The 13,675-nt window shown below is 41.8% G+C and overlaps 1 protein-coding gene across 1 annotated transcript in view; it reads right to left on the bottom strand.

The window, feature by feature from the left end:
- Positions 1-13,675, bottom strand: part of NLRC4 (NLR family CARD domain containing 4) — an 806,697-nt gene that overhangs the window by 644,300 nt on the left and 148,722 nt on the right. The window contains exon 4 of the mRNA XM_040350743.1: positions 1,165-1,425. Within this exon, the coding sequence (XP_040206677.1) occupies positions 1,165-1,425 (261 nt within the window). The remainder of the gene's footprint in view (positions 1-1,164; positions 1,426-13,675) is intronic.

Here is a 13,675-nt window from a genome sequence, read left to right on the forward strand (position 1 = left end):
AGATGACCCTATTATGCAGCTGGTGTCTCGCACCAATCCCATATTAACAGCTGGCTCTCACTTGGAGATGGGTCTGCCGGGTATCCCTTCATCCTCCCCAACAGCAACATTACTCCTGAAGGTTTGGAAGGCAGTTAAACGTGCACTAACACTAGACGGTCCAATGGAGTTTACTCCCATTTGGAACAATCCCAACTACCCCGAACTAACCAAACTACAGGGATTCTCCCATTGGTCACGAATGGGGATATGGTACTTTACACAATTATATGACACTGATCTCTGATTCTTGCAAGGGCCCTTGCTAATCAGACTGAGTTACTACTGATTGATTGTGTTTGCATTGAAACCCTATGCCTACCCTTTCTGAGTTTTCTATATAGTAAACATACCCTTACGTTCGATTATATTCACTGTGTGGAGTATATTTTCTTGCCTGGAGGAGCCGTTCCGCATAGCAGGTCATTTATTGTTATATGGTCATTGCATACAGTGTGCCTGCTATTGTGACTCTGGCCCAGCAGGGGTCACAATATCCCACTACCAGGCTTTCTGATATGTCAAGGGCGGGTTCGAGGTAATTAAAAAGGGGTGAGTTGAGCCAGAGAGAGTAGATCCCCAAATCAATCAACGGCTCCTTCGGGGGTGAGCGCTACATATGTGAATCCGGGCCTCTTTCTTCATTTTTTGGCAGTGCTGCTGAGACTGATGCCGCGTACACACGATCATTTTTCGGCATGAAAAAAACTGTACACATGATTCAAAACCCGGACTGTCCAGGTGAATCCCGAAGAGGTGGCAACCCTATATGGATTCCAGGTGCTTGGTGGCACTCACATGAATCTTCTTCGAAAGCAATTACAGTGGTGGATGTAATTCACATAATCCGAGCGGATGGTTTTACACTATATGAACTTTATTGTTTTGATATTTTTGTTGTTGCTCACTAGAGTATGACAATCTCTTCCACATTAGCCTGTGACTATGAATCCACTATTAACCCCCTTATTTATGCCATTAGCGCAACAGATATATTTAGAACGTAGCAGACTTGCATTTTATCTTGCATTAGCCATTTTTGATTATTCTATATGGAAAAAAATAAATAAAAAATAAAAGTATTAATCCAAGTCCAAACAATGTTTCTAGAAAAGCCATACTCACTTTTTCCCATGAGACTGTGAAATAAAAATCTATCTTTATTTTCAAGGGACTGTAGGAAATATCTACAAGACTCTTCTCCTTTATTAAGAATAGATGTAACCAATCTTCTTGCAACTTCTTGAGCTACTTGGTCAGAAAGGACATAATTCATCTCTTCTAAGGTGAAAATTTCTGTCGCATACAGGTCGCATGAAATTTGCTTGGAAATTGTTTTGCTTATTCTCTCTGTCAGGCCACAAAATATGGATCGAATAATATCCACTTAAACATAAAAAAAAGTATTAGTTAGTTTGGAGCAATAAAATAAAACATGAACAAGTTATTTACAATTTCTTTCTGCTTCCTCATTTCCAGCTTCTTTGAGATGCCCCTGGGAAGGTCTGAATTTTAAGGGAGATGTTGCCACATTTCTAGCATTTGCAGTCTGTGGCCCGGATTCAGATAGATTTGTCTATCTATCTGCGGGCATAACGTATCTCAGATAACTTTGGGCGCAAGTTCCGTATGCAGAAGTTCCGTAAGAACTTGCACCCTTAGTTACGGCGGTGTAACTAAGCCCTATTCGCGAACGACTTAGAATGACTTACGCAAATGGCGTAAAATTTTCAAAACTCGGTGCGGGAGCGACGTCCATACTTAACATTAGCTACGCCTCATATAGCAGGGGTAACTTTACGCCGGAAAAAGCCTAACGTAAACAACGTAAGAAATGCACCGGCGGGACGTACGTTTCTGAATCGGCGTAAATACCTAATTAGCATATTCCTCGCGTAACTATACGAAATCGCCACCTAGCGGCCAGCGTAAATATGCAGCCTAAGATACGACGGTGTAAGACACTTATGCCGGTCGGATCTTAGGGAAATCTATGCGTAACTGATTCTCTAAATCAGGCGCAGAGATACGACGGCCCGCACTCAGAGATACAACGGCGTATCTGGAGATACGCCATTGTATCTCGTATCTGAATCCGGCCCTGTGTCTGCACTGACGTGCATAGGTTTACAGATTCTGTAAGTGCATGCATGAGATACCCTTGCATGTGTTATCATTGTGTTATCATTGACAGAAGTAGAACTTGTCATAGAGGCGGGACGCGTTTTGGAACAGCTCATTGCGTTCCTTATTTAGCCAGTGACGTGTCCCGCCTCTATGATACACTTCCTGTCTACTTCCTGTTTGTGTTCCATGCTGGTTTCTGTCTCGCTTTCTCTGACATCATCCCCAGGCTCCAGCAGTATTGTGTCCTCTGAACATTCACAGCACAAGTCGGCTGTTATCTCGTGGACTTCCCTGGAAGCTTTACCATCACAGACTGGGACTGCCCTGCCACTGGAACATCTCCTGGATGCACTTACCTGCTACATGCCTCTTTCATCCACTATCTTGTAAGTGTTTTTAATCCCTTTAGGGGATATTAAAAGTTTTATACTTCTGCACTTAGAGGCGCCTTGTTTGTTTTTCTGATCCCTCATTTTCCTATTACGCTATGCCACACCTACAAACGAATGCCCCACCCCCTAATTATAGCAAGGCTCCGCCTACATGAAAAAAAGTGTTTTCCGGTTCCGGGGGAGGCGTCGGAAGCATGGCGGAGTAGGCGTCCTCGCTAGGAGAGTCTAGCGGTGCCCGAGGTGCTCGTGTCCAGGAGCGCGGCGGAGTTTGACTTCCCCATCCCACCTCTTTCTGAGCAGAGAGAGAGCGACGCGCGGTAGTCGATGTCTCATCGAGGACGGAACGCCGCGAAGTGTGTCAGAGGAGCGCCCAATCAGCCTAGCCACGCTTACATCACACGATATATGACAGTGAGAAGGGGCGAGCTCCAGACACTACAGGCGGATCTCGGGGTGACTAGAAGGGATTCACTCACAGAGAGCTCCTCACTAGCTGCCGTAAGAACATCCACAACACTGCCATCCCTCGCTACACCTGCAATAGAACCCACGGTGAAACCAGTGGAGGAGAGGGTAACTCAGCCTGGAAACTCGGTGGGGGGAGCAACACAGACAGCCGGGACTGCAGTGAACGCAGGAATCCATAAACAACCAGGTACGGTCGCACAACCTGCAGCAAAGGTACTGTTAACCCCTAACTTACCAGTAGGAACACCACATTTACTGGGGGAACCTGTAGAGCCATCAACAGGGACATTGACTTTATTAACTGTTCCAGATATGGAGACAAAAAGCCATAATCAGGCTAGAGTAGTGCCCAATTTTGGAGAAGCCTGTCTGGCTCCAGAAACACAAGACCCATACAAGACACACAACACACAAGAGGTATGGAGAGGGGATCAGGAGGCTTCCCCAGATATCAGGCAACTCAGTAGGCTTATCCGGGCGCTCCCAACTAAAGAAGATATTCAACAAATAGTAACAAATATAACTACCATAATGAAGGCTGAGATTGAAATAGTGCGTATAAAAGTGGTGGAGGCGGATCAAAAAATAGGAGGACTGGAGGAACAACAAAGTATTATGGATGTCAGACTGGCAGCATTAGAGGAAAAACTAAGGAGCCAACAGCAACATATGATCAGGCTGCAGCTACAGGCAGAAGAGATGGACAATAGGAGCAGAAGGAACAATTTACGCATTAATGGTATACCAGAAAATTTTGAAGGCCCGGAACTAAGAGAGGTAGTTACCTCTATTCTGAATAAAATTTTGAAAAAACCTCCTGGTACAATGCTCGAGTTGGACAGAGTTCATAAAGTCCCTACAATACGGTATCAAGACCAGGTTAACCCCCGAGATATCCTATGTAGGGTGCACTTCTATAGGATAAAAGAGGAGATACTTAGGACAGCGTGGAAGGAAGGGTCAGCAGGGGTCCTGGAGGGCGCCGACATCCAGATATTTCCAGACTTGTGTTTGCCAACCAAAAGTAGACGGCGGCTATTAAAGCCTTTGCTGGACTATATACGTACCAATGGAGCTACTTATCGTTGGGGTTCCCATTTGCTTTAATAGTGAAGAGAGAAGGAAGGAGCTATTATTTGAGTGATCCCTCGCAGCTCCTAACATTTTTCCAATTCCTGGGTGCAGAGCCAATAAATGTCCCTAACTGGCTGGAGCTACCGGTAACATGGGAAAAGAAAACCCCCCTAAGTGAGACTGTCAGTACAAAATGACGGACAAAATGATGGATGGATAGAACAAGGGGATCAGTGCGGGTGGATAGTACCCAACACAGAACCATAGAGTTATAGAGAACATTTTTTTTTTTTTAACCCCTCCCATCATTTGATGAGATTGAATGTAATATGGCCATTTAAATACATACAAGACTCTTAGGAAAAAGATAATCCAATTTCCTCTTAGGGGTATTTGAAGACTTCCTTCCCCCCACATTGTATTATCTTTGCATTGTATTATTGTTTTTTTTTTTTTTTTTTTTACCTTGGGTGTTTTTTCCATCTTTATCATGGTGTCTGCTTTGGCCCTCAGTGACTGTGTGAATATAGTAAACAAAGGAGTCGCGCTATTTAAATGTGATAACAGAAACACCAATACTTGTGAAATACAAAAATAATAAGTGACTGTTAAAATGACATGAATATCTCCACGGTAATAAAACAGATGGAATGTGAGCAAGCCAAGAGGTTTGAAGGAGTCCAAAAATATAGTGATGAAATAATCCAAGAAGTCAGTGATTAAAACCACACTGTGATCGGGACGAACAGGAGACCTCCACCACAGATATTACTGACTCTTACCGCAGCACAATGAGTTAACAGCATAAAGGGTAACAGATCCACAGCAGCAGCCTCAATGATCAATCCTCCACTAACGATGTCTTTAGTATAGGACTTCCCATTCAAATGGCAACCAGCAATCAGCTCCAAACATGTGTAAAGAAACACCAGGGAACATACATAGCGTGATACTGCGCAGACTTTATTAAGATAAGAAAGTAGCTAAATGCTTACTTACATTTTAAACTTTAAAACAGGCTTCAAGCGAACATAAAAACAGACAGAAAAAAACACCAGCCGGCTGTGTTTTTTTCTGTCTGTTTTTATGTTCGCTTGAAGCCTGTTTTAAAGTTTAAAATGTAAGTAAGCATTTAGCTACTTTCTTATCTTAATAAAGTCTGCGCAGTATCACGCTATGTATGTTCCCTGGTGTTTCTTTACACATGTTTGGAGCTGATTGCTGGTTGCCATTTGAATGGGAAGTCCTATACTAAAGACATCGTTAGTGGAGGATTGATCATTGAGGCTGCTGCTGTGGATCTGTTACCGCAGCACAATGAGTTAACAGCATAAAGGGTAAGAGTCAGTAATATCTGTGGTGGAGGTCTCCTGTTCGTCCCGATCACAGTGTGGTTTTAATCACTGACTTCTTGGATTATTTCATCACTATATTTTTGGACTCCTTCAAACCTCTTGGCTTGCTCACATTCCATCTGTTTTATTACCGTGGAGATATTCATGTCATTTTAACAGTCACTTATTATTTTTGTATTTCACAAGTATTGGTGTTTCTGTTATCACATTTAAATAGCGCGACTCCTTTGTTTACTATGTTTGTTTTGTGCTGTATGGCACACTTGAGACGCAGCTGATGTATGCACTATAGGTTGGGTGTGCGCAATATTTTTCTTTTTGTTATGACTGTGTGAATATGTTTGTTGCTTCTTTTTTTTTATAAGGGGGCCTCGATATAGGAATTGCTGCAGCAGCTAGAAATAGACAATTATTTTTTTTTTTTTACCCAGTTGGATCAGAGTACAGGGCTACACAAAGTATAATGTATAAATGTATAGTGTTTAGTCCGTATAAGTATACATAGGATGTATAAGATACCCAAAATTATGTATGTCCCCCTAAACTCCTGAGGGTTCGGCAGGGGTGGGGTAAGGGAGTGGGATGGGGAGGTTGGGGGAGGGGGGGTAGGGGGCGGTAAGAGGAGATGTGTTCTCTTCCCTTTTTTCTTCCACATAGGGATGAAGGTCAAGGCACATTTGGTCACTCACAAGGGTTATGTATTAGGGGTTTATTAATTTTACAATTTATATAGGCGATAATAATTATAAGATATAATTGATAGACAACAGGCACAGACACACAACTACTCAAACAAACAGACATGAGGGTTATATGATATATTATATATTATACACATATTACTTATTAATTATAATTTTTTTCTCACAATTTATGACACTAGAGGTTATTAAGTTATGAATAAACTAGAGGGGGGTAGGGAGGGGAGGGTAAGGGGGGGAAGAGAAGGGGAGGGAAAAGGGGAAGAGAACATATAGGTGTACATATATATGTATACACATACACCTATTTTTTTTTTTCTTGGTGGGGTATTTTGTTTGGTGGAGGACAAGGGGGTGGGAGGAGGGTAAAAAGAAGGGAGTGGGGAGGAGGGGGGATTTAGAGAGCCGAACCCTGGGCTCATAGGGCGGGCAGATTTACATATAAAATAATGAGGGGGAATAGAAGGGAGGGACTAGAAGAGAGTAAAGGGAGAGGTGACCCGAGAGATAAGAGGAAGAGATAGAAGGGGGGTAAAGGGAAAGGAAGAGAGGAAGAAAAAGGGGGGGGGGGAAGGGAGGAAGAGAAGGAGAAAAGAAAGGAAAAAGAATAGGAAAACATATGTAATTACCTAATAAATGATGGAACGCCTAAGAACGCCTATAAGAAGAAAGTAATGTGAGGCGATAAGTAGTGTTGAGCAGAATATGCCATATTCGATTTCGCGATATATCTCGAATATATATTCGAATATTCGAGATATATTCGCTAAATTCGAATATTCGTGATATTTTATCGAAATTAAATGATTGCGATTTTTCGCTATTGCGAATGCGAAAATAATTGCGATTTTTTGATAACTGCGGTAGGAGCACTCTGATTGGCTCAGAATATTCGTGATATTTTATCGAAATATCGCAACATGCGAATGCGATATTTATTGCGCAATTTCGAGAAATGCTGGAGGAGCGCTCTGATTGGCTCAGAATATTCGTGATATTTTATCGAAATATCGCAACATGCGAATGCGATATTTATTGCGCAATTTCGAGAAATGCTGGAGGAGCGCTCTGATTGGCTCAGAATATTCGTGATATTGTATCGAAATATCGCAACATGCGAATGCGATATTTACTGCGCAATTTCGACAAATGCTGTAGGAGCACTCTGATTGGCTCAGAATATTCGTGATATTTTACAATACAAAATAATTGCGAATATTCGGCAAATGCGGAAGGAGCACTCTGATTGGCTCAGAATATTCTTGATATTTTACAATACAAAATAATTGCGAATATTCGGCAAATGCGGAAGGAGCACTCTGATTGGCTCAGAATATTCTTGATATTTTACAATACAAAATAATTGCGAATATTCGGCAAATGCGGAAGGAGCACTCTGATTGGCTCAGAATATTCTTGATATTTTACAATACAAAATAATTGCGAATATTCGGCAAATGCAGAAGGAGCACTCTGATTGGCTCAGAATATTCTTGATATTTTACAATAGAAAATAAAAAGTGTTTTGCATTGGTGGTGATTCTTTACTCTATCCATCTGTCACAGCCGTTTGTCAATCAAACACCTTGAAGATTGAACACGTTCATGCTGCATGCTTTGGACTTTTTTTCACTTCACATATCAAAGACATTTTTATGAAAGATTATTTTTCTATTATTGGGACTATATTTCTTTATATATTTGTTTCACTGTGTATTTCACAAGTTATTTGCGCTGGCTTATTTTATAATTTGCCCACATGTCTTGTCACTAGACATATTTTTTATTCTTGTAGAGCGACTCCATTTTCTGTCTTGTATTAATTTATGTTGTATAACATTTTTGAGTTGCTGCTGTATTCTCCCCTTTTTTTAAGGTATGCGCAATTTTTTCCTTCTTACAAAAAAAAAATAATATCAAACATACAAATATTCATAACAGAAACATACACAAAGCCCCCCCCTTTTGCATCAGAGACAATCAGAGTTCTCCTACCAAAGTTATCGAAAATTCGCAATCATTTTCGCATTCGCAATAGCGAAAAATCGCAATTTTTTTTTTTCAATTTGGCAACATAAAAGGATCGCCTCAGCTTAGCTACTCGGCCCAGGGTCTCTAATCATACCAGCAATGCTTTTAGACGTCGATAGGATGTGATCTGTTTTAAAAATCAAATTGAAAAAATGCGAATATTCGGAATTGCGAATATTCACCGTGAAATTCGAAATATAGCGCGATTTCTCGAATATGCTATATTCGAGTCGAATATTCGCAATGCGAATATTCATGAGCAACACTAGCAATAAGGAGAGCTCCATTAAGTAAGATGGTCAGATTGCCCTTTGGCTTCCAGTGGGGTTTTTTTTCTCCCTTTTCCCTTTTCTTTTTTCTTTTTCTTCTTTTTTTTGTATGATGTATGAATTAAGTATATTACTCAACATGTATGGTTCAATGACAGATGTGCAGATACTAAGGAGGCGATCGATCTGCCTCTAGATATTTGAGGGTACAAGGGGGGTATAGGGGGATGGGAAACAGACTTATCAAATAAAGAAGGCAAGCACCGGACCGGGCAGAGGACGAGACTCTCCGCAGTGCTTTCACACTTACCCCCAGTAGAGCGTCTCTCCTCCTTTTGGAGGGAAGTCGGAGACGCTTGGGGCTTTTTTTTTTCCCTTTTTTTTTTTGGGCCTGCATACCAACCGTGTGACAACATTGGGACAGAGGTCACTAAGAGGTTACTAAGGTAAGGGGGCAATAAATAATACTTGGACGGAGGACTAGAATCCAAGATACAAGGGGGGGAGGGAGGGTTTTTTTTTTTTTCGGAGTCTCTCTCCTTCTTCTCTCCCTCTCTCCCTCTCTCCCCTACACTCAAAGCTGGGAATCCCCGGTGGAAAGAGGAGCCCTTAGGATAAGTACATAAGGGGTAGCGGAGAAAGGGAGTTAAGATGAGTAGAATCAATATAACTTCGTACAATGTAAAAGGGTTAAATATCCCAGAAAAAAAAATCTAAATTAGCATTAGAATTAGGGAGATCAAAATCACAAATTGTTTTCTTGCAAGAAACACACTTTAGAAAAGACAAGACCCCAAAGATGAAGAGTCAAAGATTTCCAGTGGTATATATGGGGGCATCCCGGTTCTCAAAAGCTAATGGGGTAGCAATTTTATTGGCTAAAAATATAATATGGAAAGAATCTAAAGTAGTGATGGACGAGGAAGGTCGGTTCCTTATGGTAAAGGGGATATTAAATGAGCAAAAGGTCACTCTAGTAAATATCTATCTCCCAAATGAAGACCCAGTCTCCACTTTAGAAAAATTTGCAGATGTGATAAATTAAAATAAAGAGGGGGTTCTGATTCTAGGAGGAGATATGAACATGGTTCTAGACCCTAGCCTAGATTCCTCCAAGGGGTCTTATAACATATCCAACATTAAATTGAGAAAAGCAAGGAGTATCCTACAAGACTTGCAGTTAATAGACAGTTGGAGGACCTTACACGTCCATGAAAGAGACTATAGTTTCTACTCTTCAAAACACAAAACATACACAAGAATTGATTACATATTCTTAGACCAAAAGAAACTGTTAAACTTAAGGGAAACATCTATTGGTTCATTCACAATTTCGGACCATGCCTCAGTTAACTGCTCCATTGATTGGGGGGTAGCAGGCCCTAGGGGGTGGAACTGGAGGATCAACAAAACATTAATCAAAGACCCAGAATACCAGGGTAAGAGAAATCAGGAAATAGAAACGTTTTTTGAGATGAATGATGATGACGAAACATCGTCACTTTGTAAGTGGGAAGCACATAAGTGCTATTTGAGAGGAATCCTCATTTCAATGGGGGCCCATCGAAAAAGAGAGCTCAATGCCAAGCTAGATACCCTGCTTGGGGAGATCAGAATAGTGGAGAACGAACACAAGAAATCACAAAAAGTATGCTTTGAAGAGAGACCGACGTCCCTCCGTGATAAACTAAATTTGCTACTTATGGATAAGGCGAAAGCTAAATTAAGCAGATGCCGGAGGGCATATTATGAATACGGAAACAAGCCAAGCAGGATGCTAGCAAAGGCATTGAGAGAGATAAGAGCTAAAAAACAAATTGAAAAAATAAAAACCCAAGGAGATAATCTAGTTAGCTCTTCGCACCTAATAGCGAAAGCTTTCAGAGAATATTACAGTGGCCTGTATCAACTGGAAAGTCAATCCACCCCAGGGAAGAGGCAGAAAAGAGAAGATAGAGCAAAGGAATATTTAAAGGAGTCAGGAATGCCTAAAATCCCAGAAGAAACGGCTGTCAATATGGAGAGCCCGATTACAGCTGAGGAATTTTTAGAAGCAATTAAAGAAATGAAACCAGGTAAATCCCCAGGTCCGGATGGATACACGTTAATATATTACAAAACCTTCTATGACAAATTAACACCTACATTTTTGGAGGCCTTTAACTCATTGAAAGAGGGACAGTTGATGCTTAGAGAAACATTAGGGGCACACATAGCAGCTATTCCTAAGGAAGGGAAAGATCCCACACTATGCCAGAGTTATCAACCGATATCCCTACTGAACATAGATCTGAAAATGTTCTCAAAGATAATTGCTAACAGATTGGTGACGTGTATCCCCCCCCCTCGTACACCCAGACCAGGTGGGTTTTGTCCCAGGTCGGGAAGGGAGGGAGAATACACAAAGACTGCTAAGTACCATATATATGGCCCAACTTCATCAAAACCCATTAGTACTAATATCAACTGACGCGGAGAAAGCCATTGATAGGGTGGATTGGGGATTTTTGAGAGTTACATTACAACACATAGGGTTGGGGATAGGGATGCAAAATTGGATTGCAAGCCTTTACTCTTGTCCAACGGCAAGGGTAAAGGTAAACGATGTAATATCCGACCCGTTCCCAATACGGAATGGAACAAGGCAAGGATGCCCACTTTCCCCAATAATCTTTATCCTTATTCTGGAACCATTCCTGAGAACCATTCGGATAAATACAGATATAAGAGGCTTCCAGATTAAAGGAGCGGAATACAAAGTCGCCGCATTCGCAGATGATCTTTTATTCTCGATAACGTTCCCAGAATTATCCTTACCATCCTTGTTGAGAGAGATAGGTGAATATGGAGATCTCTCCAACTTTAAGGTAAATTATAGCAAATCAGAGGCGATGGGAGTAGAAGTAAACAGGCAGACACAGGAACAACTAGCAGTAAATTTCCCCTTTAAGTGGACAGATTGCTCCCCTGGTAAGGCAGATCAAGTTGGATCTTCAGAGATGGGACAAGGAAATCTTTACTTGGTTCAGGAGAATTAGCATCTTAAAAATGAACGTTATACCAAGATTACTTGGGCTTCTTAAGGGATTTAAGATCTAGGGATTTAAGAATCCCTTGGGCTTCTTAAGGGATTTAAGATCTAGATTTGCTAAGTTTATTTGGGCAGAAAAACCAGCGAGAATACGGCGAGAAATCTTGACGTTACCAAAGGAAAGGGGAGGGGTAGGCTTGCCAGACCCAATGGGATACTATGAGGCATCTCATATGGCAAGGGTGGTAGATTGGTGCACTCATGAGAAGGTAAAACCATGGATTCTCTTGGAGCAAAAAACTACAAACATTCCCCTGGAGGGAATGGCCTGGATCCAAGAGATAGATTTACCACAGGGGGGTAAAAAAAACACCCTACAATAGGAGCAACTTTACGAGTTATTTAGGAAAACTAAAATCTCAACATACCTTAGCCCACTCACTCCGGTCCTGGGGAACCCTAGGTTTCAGATAGGTCTTGCAGATTTACATTTTAATACTGTAAGACGTTTAGGATGGAGTAGGCTAATACACTTTGAAGGTGACAATCAAAGGACGAGGAGGAGAGAAAGGGATGAGGTACTGAGAAGAGAATTGGACCCAATGAGACAAAACCAACTGAGAGCCGCTATTAGAGCGATGAACCCAAGAGGGAGAACTATTACAGACCTTTCAGAATTTGAGGAAATATGTTTGAAGGGAGAGTTTCTGAGACATGGTCTTTCTTTAATGTACAGTTTAAGAGTGGAGCTGGAAGCCCCGAAAGAATTACCATTTATACATGCATGGGAAAGAGAATTAGAGATTGAATTTTCAGAGACTCAGAAAACAAAAATCTTCAACTTTACACATAAAGCCTCCCTAGCCACTAGATATCAGGAGGGAGGTTACAAGATCTTAACCAGATGGTACAAACCCCCCCGTCTCATTAAAACGGATATTTCCAGAAGTATCAGATCAGTGTTGGCGGTGTGGAGAAGAGGAGGGTACTATGTTACATGTATTCTGGACATGTTCAAAGTTAAAAGAATTTTGGAAAATGGTCTCGGATACGGTAAAAGAAATTACAGACGTGGAGCTAGGAGGAAACCCTGCCACCTATTTATTACTTGACTTTCCAATTTCCATGGCCAAGTTTAAAAAATCTCTACTTAGACACTTACTAACCGCAGCAAGGGCATGTATTCCAATTCTGTGGAAAAGCACAGCTACCCCTACCAGACAACAATGGCTAAGTAGAGTATCAGAAATTCAACAGATGGAGAACCTGACCATGGGATTAAGAGAACAAGAGGAGAAGTATAGATTGATTTGGACCCCATATATAAGATACAGAGACGGGGACCTTTGAGGGGCGGAGGGGAGAGAGGAGGGGGGGACACCGGGGAAGCATTCCCTTTATTTTTTAGGGAAGGGGTGGAGGGAGGTTGGGAGGATATGGAAGGGCTCTCTTTTTTGGGGGTAATGGGTGAACATAAGGTTATAGCTATATGGGTGGATAAATAAGGCTACTGGAGAGTTGAATAAGAGGAACAGTGGGCCAGATCCACAAAGAGCCGCCGTAACTTAAATATTCTGATTTAAGTTGCACTGCCGCAAAATTTCTACCTAAGTGCCCGATCCACAAAACACTTACCTAGACATTTTCGGCTGTGTAACTTAAATCTGTCCGGCGCAAGGCGTTCCTATTTTCATGGGGCGAGTCCCATTTAAATTAGGCGCGCTCCCGCGCCGGACGTACTGCGCATGCTCACGACGTCATTTTCCCGACGTGCATAGCGCGGTTTTACGTTACGCCGAGTTTTGTGAATCGCGCCGGGTAAAAAAAGTTGCGTCGCGGGTAAGAAGGGTCTACTTTTACAAGGTGTAAACAGTTTACACTTTGTAAAAGCAGCCCTAATTTTACACATGCAACTTAATACTTACGGAGAAAAAACTAAGCGTAAAAGCTTTGTGGATCTCCGTAAGTGCTAATTTGCATACCCGAATCGGCATTTCGATTCGAAATGCCCCCAGCGGCGGATGCGGTACTGCATCCTAAGATCCGGCAGTGTAAGTCCCTTACACATGTCGGATCTTCTGCCTATCTTTTGGAAACTGATTCTGTGGATCAGTTCCAAAGATAGAAACAGGGATACGACGGCGTATCAGTAGATACGCCGGCGTATCCCTTTTGAGGATCTGGCCCA

Source organism: Rana temporaria, chromosome 4 (assembly GCF_905171775.1).
Source record: "Rana temporaria chromosome 4, aRanTem1.1, whole genome shotgun sequence".
Lineage (NCBI taxonomy): Eukaryota > Metazoa > Chordata > Amphibia > Anura > Ranidae > Rana > Rana temporaria.